Consider the following 12,394-nt stretch of genomic DNA (forward strand, 5'->3'; position numbering starts at 1 on the left):
CCAGGGGCAGATAAATAATACTTTTCTAAATTTTTTAGGAGCCCCGCAGGCCAGATAAAATGGCCTGGTAGTTCGCATCTGGCACACGGACCACATTTTGCCCACCCCTGTTTTAGACTGAATGCTTAGATTTGACTTCCATTTTACTTCCATTCTGGTTAGCTGAATGACTTCATTTTAAAGATGTGGCCCCTTACTGTATGTATAGATACTGTGTGTGTGTATACACATACACATACACATACAGTGAACATGTCTACATGTGTGCTTTAATGTGCAGTAGCTTATTTTACTGTGCATTAAAGCACTGTGTAAAAAAACCATGAAAATCTGCTAATAAGCAGTAAAATAAGCTACTGAACATTAAACATCACTAAAAAAGTGTGTGCTTTCACTACTGTGCATTAAACCAGCCTAAAACATATTTATTTAGTACCTCAGGGCACCTATACATACAGAGAGTGCACAGACTGCTCCAAAGTGCTGGATTTCAGTGTGTCAGAGAAGACTCAGTTGAGTCTCCTGAAGCGTGGTAATTACCACACTCCAGCAGCCTCCAGCATCTCATGTATCAGGTGAGGGCTCATGAACTAAAGCTCAAACAAGCTTAGTTTCAGTGCCCTCACTGCCATTTTTAAACTCAGGGACACTGATACAGGAGATGCAGTGGCACTTTAATTAGGTTCTCAGAGCTGCTCTAATTAAAGTGCCGCCCCTCCCTCCACCTCTGGAGCATGTGTAAAAGTGCCCTCACACTGGAGGTATTACATTTAAATGTACTACTGGTAACAAGAATCTACCTATAAAAAGCCCACAGGCAAGTAAAGAGCATGACCTGAATAAAGCCTTAAAATGGCCCAGAAAGAAGAGGATATATAGGGAAATCTGAACAAGGATGTCAGAGTGAAATTCAGTACTCATCTAGTTGTTTTAAATACTTATATACTAACACAAAAAATATGAGGAAATGTATAGCCTAATTGGAACCAAATAGACATGGTGGGATAATTCACACAATTGGATGGGCATAGTAAGTTCAGGAAGGACAGGTAGTGGAGAAAAGAGAAAGTATGGCTTTGATTATTATAGAATCATATAATAAGTAACAAGAAATGATTCTATAAATATGTTAGATATCAGAGGAAAGACAGAGGAAAATAGATATCTTAAAGGAACAGGAGATGCTAATAATGAACGATACAGAGAAGGGTGAGGTGTTTAATGCCTTTTTACTTCAGTCTTCACAAAAACTCTCTGATGACAAGTAGGGGATGGGTGCATACCTAGCACAGAGTACGTAAAGAACAAATGAGATATTATTTGAATAAGATGGATGTTTTGGAATCAGCAGGGCCAGATGATAGTCATCCTAGAGTACTCAGTTAATTTGTGAAAGTAATCAGAGACACTGGCTATTATCTTTGAGAAATGGAGATCAGATGAAGTCCCAGGAGACTGGAAAAGGCAAATATAGTGACCATCTTTAAAAAAAGGAAAGAAGGACGATCTAATGAGCTATAGTCCAATCAGCCTAACACTTATACCCAGAAACATAGTGGAGAGTAACAAATTTGGAAGCACATGCAGGGTAGCAACATAACGAGGTACAACCAACATGGATTTTTCAATAGCAAGTCATGCCTAACCAAGCTCAATTCCACCCAAGACAAGAAGATGGGCTTTGTGGATAAAATCAGAGCAGTGGATGTGATATATCTTAACTTTTGGTGAGGCTTTGAGAATGTCTTCTACAGAATTCTCATAAATAATATTAGAGCATATAGTTTAAACCTTTTTCTATAATTGTGCTCAAACTGAAGTCATTAATAGCTCAGCATCAAATTAGGAAGAGTATTAAGTATCTTCAACAGAGGTCTGTTCTGAGTCTGATGCTGTTCAATATCTTCATTGGTGGCTTGGAGAGTGCAGTTGAGCATATGTTTCATAAATCTGCAGATCACTCTAAACTGGGTGAACTTACTGCAATTTTAGAACACCAGATTAGGGTTCAAAAGGACCTCAATAAATTAGAAAAATAACTAAAGCAGATAAAATTCAATAAGGACAATCAGGTCAGGACACATCTATACATGCATTTACATCACATTAAATTTGCTGTGCAGTAAGCATAAATAGCCCAGCACCTACACACGCAGGTATTAAAGCACATTAACGTGGTGTGCGCTCTGAATTGGGAGTAAAGTTAGTCCCAAGTCAGTCCACACAGTGTTACTACATAGTAAGGTGTCTACACATGTGTCACTGCACAGTAACTAGTCAGGAGTAAATTTGATCATCATCATGCAGATATCAAATTTACGCCCAAGGTAGCATAATTCACCATAGTTACTGTGCAGTATAGGTGTGCATGTGTAGATGCATACCTGTACTGCACAGTAATTTTAGGTTACTGCGCAGTAACTGTGCATGTGTAGATGCTCCTGCAAAGTACTACACTAAATAAGGAACAATAAAATGCACAAACACAAAACATGAGATGGCTAAATAGGGTCCAGTACTTTACAGTAGGACTTGGGGTTTATAGTGGATCCTAGAAACCATGGCATATCAGATAATCTTTATATATAAAAGGATCCCCTTCATACAAAGTGGATGAAAATTAATTGTTCTCTGTGTCCACTGGGGATAGGACAAAAAGTAATAGTCTTACAATGAAAAAAGGGTGATTTAGGTTGTATACTAGAAAGAACTTTCCAACTATGATGGTTGCTAAGCACTCGTACCAATTGCCTAAAGCGGCGTTGGAAGAACTGTTCTTCATCTGGCACAGAGAGGGAAAGAAAAATTTGAACAAAACATTTGAACTAATGACCAGTTGCAGACTTAGTAATCAGACATAGGATAATGGTCCATCTTGATAAAAATTAACTGAAGCTGAAGATCAAATCGAGACAAAATTAATTAAGTCTTTCAAGTTGCCAAACAAGGATCATAGTACTGAAGAAGGTAGCCAACTGCAATCATGTGCATAGTATAAGTCTGACACATACTTTGCTGGACTATAGACACAGTTTGGCTAAATCTAGTTTTAACTAGAGAAACTGATTTATAAATACATATTCCCCATTACCTGCATGATGTATGTACTGTAGATTTGGCCTTCCCACACTGATGTTTTGTAATACCTTTGTTCAAATTTAGGTGCATTATCATTCACATCTTGTATCAAAACTGTTATGCCACAAAGTGTTGAAGTCAAGCCATTTTCAGCCAAAATTGTAAGATGTATTTTGCTTTTGAGTTCATAATCAAGAAACTTCGGCTCTTTCACTCTAAGTTCACCTGTTTTAGTTCCAAAAACAATTTAAAGAATTTATGTTATGTACATTCACAGGTGAAATAAAATTTTAAGGTGATGATAAAAGTGAAATAAAGAAAAAATAATTGTTTACTATGGAAGGAAAAGCACCAAGTTGAAAATATATATTTATAACTGAAATAGGAAACCACAACATATATGTAGTTCTTAGAGTTCTCATTACGCAGCCTCCACCATTGAATAAATCTGTGAATTCTAAAAACAGTGTAAGTGTTTGCTTCCTCTGATCACCTAACTTTGTCACTATAGACTTCTCTCCCTCCTGCTGGTAACAGCACAAATCTAGGGCATAATACTTTTCTCCAGCTAACAGCCACACAAGCAACTTCATAAAATCAAAAGCTTCATTTGTATCAGAATGAGGCATATCTTTGCAACTGTGCCTTCGTAACACAGCAGCTTGAGCTATGCTTCACAATGAAGTCCACTTTAAGGCTGGTTTCATAATTCTTCACATGAGGACACTCTCACTGTGGAGGACCCAGGGATACTACCCAGAAGCATGTTATGCCTACTCAATCCTGATCGGCATGCTCAGGGACATATTAAATTGACTACACTGCCTCATTTCTGGGATTTGGTTCATGATGAGCAAGCGTGAATGAGTAGGGCATGCTTTTTGTCAGTGCTTTTGGCACTGTAGCCATGCCTTAAGCAAATCATTCTTCTACCATGAAAACTGCATTATAAAATAACTGTTGGGTAGCGAAAAAAGTACCAAATACACCCCAATTACAATTTTTAATTAATTTATCGTGTCTGGACAATGAGAACTTAAAGTCTGCACACTGATTCTCTGTCACTGTTCTCTTCCTTTAATTTTACTTCTGGTTCAACAAAAACTGGTAGAAGCAGCAAAATGACTGATAATTAAGGTGTAAATAAATAACCTGTGAACTAATGTCAGTGTTATAGCTTACAGTTGTTCTGCACAACTGACTTGCAGTAATATCATCTTTAACATGAGATAATGAGAGTGTCTAGTGCCCAAACAATGCAACAAGGGACCTCATTTGTGTGGAAATATTAGTTAGTGGTGAGATAATCTGTGTTGAGTATTTGCAATGGGTATGAAAATCACATTGTCAACTCTGTGTAGCGTCATATAAATGGATGTTTCACTGTACTAGCACTAATTACCTGGAACCAGCTTGAGAACTGCATACTGAACTTTTCACTAACATTTTCTTCTTGAGGCATGTTACTTTTGATGGTGTGAAAAAGAGCTATGTGTACATCTTGGGATAGCATACTCTCTAGCTTGGTATGTGAGAACTGTATGACAAAGACTTCTGTCATTTCAGTTGCCTTTTTTTTTATAAACATAACATTTAAAAAGAATCCATATTGTTAACGGTGGAAGCTTTACAGATGGTGTTCAGTACAAATCCCCTATGTATAAGCTATTACTGCCAAGATTTTCAAACAAGAGTTTCTAAAGCTAGAATCTTTAGACACTTGCTTAAGAAGTGAGTGGGGCCTGATTCTTAGCGGTGCTGAGCCCCCAAGTAGTTTCCGTCCTGTTTTATTTCAGGAGGCCATTTAGATGGAAAACTATTGTACTTGTGGTGGCTATAATCTCCTGATTTACTGAAGGTTTGCCACTTGTTCTATTCTTATCAGAAAGGCATATTTTGATAATGCCTTATACAAAAGTTCCCTAATGTACATTTAATTTACATTAAATAAGACAGTTGAATGTTAGTAAAATAAATGACTGAAAATCATGTTTGACATTTAACTAAGCATTAGAGATATGTCTTGCACATAGCTATATGGAAATACATTTTAATAGTCAGTTGGTATTCAGAAATTGAATGCATTTTGTATTTGGGAACATTTTTAAAAAAATACTGGTTTGGGATATTTTTCATTACTACCTAGAACATTTTTCAACCATCCTTGCTTGATAACTGTTGCAGTATGTGTTTCATGGCCCATAAGAAAAATACTGGGTGAGAACTCTCCTAAGCATGCACATTTCCTTAATATAGTACAAAATGCAGTTAATAATCTGCTGCGTGTACCATAGAACTAACAAAAATGGCTAGATGACAATCAATGTTACTTATTTCTATAGTAAATGTTGCTCTTTGAGACAAGTTGTGCACCTATACCTTCCAGTGTTAAGGTATGTATACTCAGTGCATGAGAATCAAGCTCTTTGGCCATCCATGTTTGTGGGGCAGAGCATGAGGCCTATGTGCTCCTGTGCCCTCAGCCAATGATACAAAATAACTTAACTGCCCTTACCTTATTTAAAAAGGAATATTACAGATGGCCATAAATGTGTCCCACAACCACCCTGAAGATACTGGGAGGGAGGGAAGGTGCAAGACATGTACTGAAAAATAACAGTTACCACAGAGGTAAATAACCACATTTTCTCTTTGGAGTGATCGTACACATATACATTCCCACTGTAGGGGATGATGCAGCAGTTGCCATTGCAGGTGGCTGAACTTTGGCATCTTCCTAAACATGGAATGAAGGGACTGCCTTGCCAAAGTCAAGGCAGAAGAGTACAAGCTCTGAACTACAGCATGTTTTGTAAAGATAAGCAGTGAAGACCATATGACAGTCTTATACATATCAATAATGGGAACACTGTTCCAAAAAGCTGCTTCTGAAGTATACTAATAGAATAAGCAGATACTTGTACAAAGAATTGTAGCCCAGGCGGTACTCCACAAGGTACCCCCTCTCCAACTGAAGGGATCAAAGCATGTGCACAAGCACTGTGGGAGGTATAGGGACTCTCCTCCCCCTATACAGCAGAGCCAGACCACCAATGGGGACTTAACCATATGCCTTTTAATACTGAGGAACATAACAGGCATAAGTCAGAGGGTATAGTGGACACTACAATGACCCAAGGGGGCAGGATTCAACAAAGGTTAGACACTTGCAATCATTGACAAAAAACAGGGTTAACAAAATATAAAACATAAACAGCAGAACAAACAATACGGGTTGGTGAAATATAAAAAGGCACAAAATGCAAAATGTCAAATGATAAGGAAATATAGGGCCTTGGTACCTGGAGGGGGAGAAACAATGGTCCCTTTCCACTGGAAGAAAATTTGCTTCTTGTTACCTCACTCACCCTAAGTCACCTCAGCTGGGACTTCAAAGCAGATCTCCTGTGTGGTAGGCAGGAACACTGCCACACAGCTGGCACTGCTCCAATTGACTAGGGGTCTTGACCTTCCTGGAGCCCCGGCCTCACATCAAGCTGCCTGGCCTCTGATTGGAGGAGCTGGAAGCAGAGCTGGGAACCTCTCAGGTCACTGCTCAGATCCTGGCTGGAGCAGGGGAGCCTCTCCTGCTGGCTGCAGCCTCTCCTTGGGGATCCTGGAGCCCAGTGGGGAGCCTCGCCTGCCGGCCACATGCCACACTACTGAGGGTCCCACTGCTGCCTGCAGGTCCTGCTCTTTCAGGCTCTTCCAGGGCACTGCTCCTGCCCCACTGGCTTGGCTCTTGCCAGCTCTGTGAAGCTCCTTCCGTGTCCCCCACTGGTCTCTCCTCTGAGTCAGCCCACGCTGCCTCTTTTATCCCCCTCCAGGTGACCCAAGGGGCCAATTGGGACACAGGGCGGGATGAGTCTCTGGGGCCTGATTGGTGCGGAAAGGGAATCCCAAGTCCTCCAATCATCTTTTACCCCTTTAAAACCCCTGGGCTAGGTCACTGCAAGCTAGCTCATCACAGAAGATTTGCCACTTAGCATGCTAGCATCCTTACAAAAGATGTAATTCAGTTAGATATTTATTGGGTCTTTTCATTCTTTTGGTATAAGAAATTAAAAACGCAGGCAAGTGTTGTTCTGTTCTCTCATTATAAAAGGAATATTGTACATAATGAACATCTAATATACATCTAATAAATGAAGCTTTTCCTGATCTTTGTGGCAGTGGAAATTGGTGAAGAAGGCTAGTAAATGTGCTTTCTGGTCAAGATTAAAATTCAGAATTTTAAGCCTGGATATTGGGTCGATGCTCAAACAGACCTTGTTCCTGAGGAATATTGTGCATAGTAGGAATATCCTGAGTATATTTAGTTCTGCAACTCTTCTAGGAAATGTTGTTAACACTAAGATGCTATTTCATTTGTTAGGTGAAGAGAACAAGACACCAACCTCTACAATAATGGTCCTATGAGTTGAGAAAGGACAATGTTCAGACCTTGTGGTAGAACTGGACCTTGAAACTCCATCTTGACATGGCCTGTTAAGATTTCCCCATCTAAGGATGTGAGATAACTGACTTGATTTGTACAAGAAGATGAATGACTGAAACTGTAGCTAAACAGATTTGGATTGAGTTAACAAAGAGCCCAGAGTTCTTCAGCAGTAAATACCAAAGATAAGCTGGATTCCTGTTTAAGTGAATGCAGCTGGCTGCCTGCAGCCCCTATGGAAAACTGATTTCATTTTTCAAGATACATATTCCTAGCAGACTTTTTCCTGTTATTGATAGGGAAATTCTGGACTTCTTTACAGCAAAGTCTCTTTTCAGAGCAAAGAACTTAATCACTGATCAGCTATTTCTGAAAGGTGAGGTCCAAACATAGGAGTTGGTTTTGATTTTGTGACAGCAGGCTGTCAAGAAGTGGGAGGGCTAAAGGAGGTGGTAGTGGTATGTAGAGGTCCTATGGGTCAAGACCAATACTGTCTCAGATGAACTGGTATTGTATCACTAATGAGTGTTCTTTCTTCATTTGCATTAGTACACTGGAGATCAGAGGAACAGAAGGGAAAGCTTATAGATACTTCACTGCCCATGGAAGTAAGAATGTATCTGTAATGGAATCTAGGCTTTGTCTTGTCCTGCGGCTATACATCTGGCATTTGCTGTTACAAAGGTGACAAAGGGATTCACCATGGATAAGAATCTACTTAAATCACGCTTTTGCGACTTTTGTGGAAACCATGAAAAATGGCGGTTTCTGTAATCACTCCAAAAATTGTGTTTGCCACAATTTCCGGCAGGATCACCTGAAAAAAAAAAAAACAACTTACGAAAGATAAAATTCTGGCTCCCCGGTGGGGAAAGCACCAGCTGGCAAAGTGGCATAAAGGGGATAAACCAAGATGGTGACCATCCATTTGTTCCTCCTCCTCTGCTAGAGCCCCTCTGCCAATAAGTGGAGAGGGCTGGGGCTGCATGAAGGGCCATCCTCTCTACTAATTACCAATCAGTGGTGAGGGGTGGTGCCTCTGAGGCCAGATAGCCAATCAGCAGTGAGGGGCAGAGCTACCATGAAATACCCCCAAAAGTGGCTCTGCACACCACAAGTGGGCTGTAAAAAACCTTTTGTTTCACCCTAATTTAGGTAGGTCCATAACCATGGATGATCCTCATTTGCAAAATATGTTGGTTACAATTTTATATTTTGAAGGCCGTTCAGAGTGTTGACAGAAGCTCCTACTGAGGATATCTTCCAAGGTGTTTGTCAAACCCAGGAAATGAAACAACTTTAATGAGATGCGGCTTCAGAAAGGGTAGTCAGAGAGAGACCCTGTCCTGATATACAGGTTTCCTTCAATTTATGCTATACGTGCATTCCTGGAGAACGGCACATAAATTAAATTTGCATAAAGCAAACCCACTTTACAATGTAACAAATAAGGATAGGTTCCCATGACAGTGAGGGAGGCACAAGGGAAGGGGTGGAGGGCGGGGTGCCACTCCCAGGGCTGCACAAGGCAGTAAAGCAGAAGGAACAGAGCAACACTCACCCCAGCCCTGGCTGCAGTGGCCCCAAGAATGGCTGGGACCAGTGGCCTGCAGCTGCTGGGCTGCACCATGCTCCGCCTGTCCCCGTTTACCTCTGCTCCTGAGCTGTGCCATGCCCTGGTGCAGGCAGCTGGTGTTGGCTGCTCCCAGGGTTGCTGCAGCCAGAGCTGGGGTGTGTGGGGCCACAGCCCTTTCTCCTCCCCACAACAGACTTACCTACTTGGGTGTGGGGGCATCTATGCTGACTGCATAAGAGTGAATTTACCTCGCATATAACAAACTATGGGTCTAAACATGCTCATCGCATAAGAACGAATTTGCACATAAAGAACCCATATACATTGAGAGAAACCTGTAATAGAATTGATGTGGTGTTTTTCTGTTTGTTCAGAGATTTCTTAGGATGATATCTTTCATTGGACCAACTGTGAAGTTGGGATTGAGTTAAATGAGCTTTTGAATGAAAGGCACTCTTCCTCACGTCTGATTAGCAGGGGCCAGGCACAGCGTAGTAAAGAAACAGCAGTGGGAAGGCGTGAGAGAAATTCCCAGGGGTTATAGACATAAAAGTAGCAGACAAGAAAGAGATCAAGGCCTATCAAAAAGGTCATTCTCACCTTTCATGTGTGGAAAGAATTCAGGAGTCAGGTAAAATATAAATGAGCATGTCTAAAAGGTAATTAATGCTCTATAGTTAATGCTCATTATGTTTAATACTTGTATAACCAATTACTAAATCAATGCACAGTAACTGGCACTACTGGACAGTAGGGCCAACACAGCGTTTTAGCGACGCTAACTGTGCAGTAGCCTAATATTACTGCACAGGAGCATATTAGCATGATTTTTGCCCTGCACGCTACTGCGCAGCAGAATTAAGCTACTGCACGGTCAGTATCTCACGTAGACGCACCCAATGTACCATAAAACCAATATCAATGTTTAGTCCTTGATTTTTAGTGTTAAGCCAGTTTATGATGTTTTATTCCCTAGTTCTCCTTTTACAATGTAACAAATTAAGCATGAGGATAGTGAAGTCAGAAAGGCAGTGCCTGTTCTGTTGAGAAATATGCTGTGAGAAAGGAGCACATTTTTCAAAACTACCACTCCCTCTCTGCCCTCACTATCCTTGTGCTTGTTCTGTGAGAAATATTCTGTGAGAAAAGTGCACATTTCTGGAAAACATGCCTCATCCAGAAAGAAGGATAAGATGCAAATAGGTGTTTCATCCAATATGTCTTCCTCTGGTATGTCTGAAATGGGTATCTGGTCCAGTGATGGTGGATACTGAGATTCCTTTCTAATGAGATCTGGGAGTAAAGGAAAAAGAGGTCTGAAGTGGCATTTCTAAATGAGACTAATTCTACCGTGAATTAGCGTGTCACGGCAAAAACTGTGCTAATATGCTAATGTACAATAGAATTAGTCTCCTGCGCATTAAGCAGCACAAAGACTGTGCACCATTGCTACTACACATTAGCGCTGGCTACTGCACATTTGTGTAGTACCCTATATTAGAGGTACTAAACTTAATGCACAATAGCAAGAGTGTATTAATGCACATGTAGATGTGCCTAAGCATAACAAAAGAGATTTCATTTCTAATGGGCTACCCCTATGAGACCTAACTTGGATAGGGTGCAATGTACAGAGGACCAATTGGTCAAACTTACTGGGAATATTCCCTCAAGATATCTGTCTTTTAAAGAACAGGGAGTCTAACAGAATGTCTCAGCCAGGTGGACACCCCTACTTCATATTAAACTGTATCGTTTTTTTATTAAGTTTTTACTTCTCCATGAAATAACAGGGTCTTGATTCCCAAAGGTTAGCAGTTGCTAGTTCCTCAGGGCACAAGAGTTTTAAAAAAGGGATACACTTAAGTCTTATGGTCCTTTCACAGAGGTTTTACACTAGTCTCCTGAAATCAGTGGTGTTGCTCATGATTTTAACAGGATAATATCATACCCTTTACTTTAGACTAGCTATAGAAAATTGTATTTGTATGTATTTTTAGAATAAAATAACTCATTCTTGTGCTTGGAGCACCTTGTTATATTTTGTTGCCCATAGTTTTTGATTTCAACTAGTATTAAGCAATGAAAATACATTTGTATAAAATAAGCACAGCAAAGAAACAATATATATATTTTTAACAGTTGTTCCAATAACTGAAGCCCCAAGAAAATGCTTGAAAAGCAAATTTAAAGAAATGTACCTGTCATGGGGTCTATGGAGAAAACATTTTCATTATCACTGAAGAGCCTGTATTTTATGCTTTCTCCTGTTGAATTATCGTCATAAGCTTCTACAGTCAAAAGTGAGGTACCTACAGAAACAGTAAGAGATTTTCGTTAACTTAACTGTGGAAGCTTTTATGTGAATGTGTTATTTTTTTAACTTTATTCAATAACAATGAATACAAAGACATTTGATGATATTAATGGTGCCACTGTCATGACTTACGATAGTATAAACAATACTAGCAAAAAAACTCTGGCGAAACTCCATCTAATTGGTAAAACTTTTTTTTCCTAACAAACTTCCATTACTCCACAAAATAATCATTCTCTTTAGGCCCCAACCACTTCACTTCATGGGGCAATGTAAAATGGTGGACCTTGCAACACACAGTAAACATCAAGAATTTCTTACTGGCTGAACTAAGGCCAAAATTGTGTACCATTAAAGTAATCTTTTTTCCTACTGAGGCATTTAAAATTTCCCCAGGTTAATGTCTGGACTGAGTTGAGAGCTAGGCCTTCTTACTGAAGAGGCAGTATTTATGGAACTATTTATTTTGAGACTGACTTCAGGAATTTATCCCTGGCTTTATTCAAGACGTGGTACACATCTCTGCAGATTAATCTGCCTTTGGTCATTTTAACTTCATTTTTTCATGACCTACTCTTGGAGAAGTGACTCCTTTTGTGAGCTTTAAGAAGACTAAGTCTGAGTACTGGAAGGGTTGTTTAAATTTGTGTTTACTTAAAAATAAGAACTTGGGTTGCTTTGTGTAAAATAAATTCTAAAAAGAAAATCAATCTTAAAATGAATCTTAAATCTAATGAAAATGGCATTGATCTGACACAGCATAGAAAAGACATGAAATAAAAAAACTTTGCAATAGCAGAAAAAAGGTAAACTGAAAGGTAAACTGAATTATTTAACAGAAACTGTGGCAATGTTTAAAAACTATGTACTAAGGTTTCCAAATGGTTTTTCTTTTCAAGTCAGTTATGAAGCCAGTTACGAAGCCATATGACAATTGATTTTAACCAGTTATAATGAAACCAGGTTACTGGACAGCTTGGCCTCT

At 39.6% G+C, this 12,394-nt stretch overlaps 1 protein-coding gene across 1 annotated transcript in view; it reads right to left on the reverse strand.

Moving 5' to 3' along the window:
• The window catches only part of DCHS2 (dachsous cadherin-related 2), a 199,974-nt gene that overhangs the window by 23,799 nt on the left and 163,781 nt on the right, over window positions 1-12,394 (reverse strand). The window contains exons 14-15 of the mRNA XM_090036442.1: window positions 11,294-11,404; window positions 3,092-3,303 (exon numbers count right to left, since the gene is read on the reverse strand). Of these exons, the coding sequence (XP_089892568.1) occupies window positions 3,092-3,303; window positions 11,294-11,404 (323 nt within the window). The remainder of the gene's footprint in view (window positions 1-3,091; window positions 3,304-11,293; window positions 11,405-12,394) is intronic.

Source organism: Crocodylus siamensis, chromosome 2 (assembly GCF_052110815.1).
Source record: "Crocodylus siamensis isolate JL-2025a chromosome 2, ASM5211081v1, whole genome shotgun sequence".
Taxonomy (NCBI): Eukaryota; Metazoa; Chordata; order Crocodylia; family Crocodylidae; genus Crocodylus; species Crocodylus siamensis.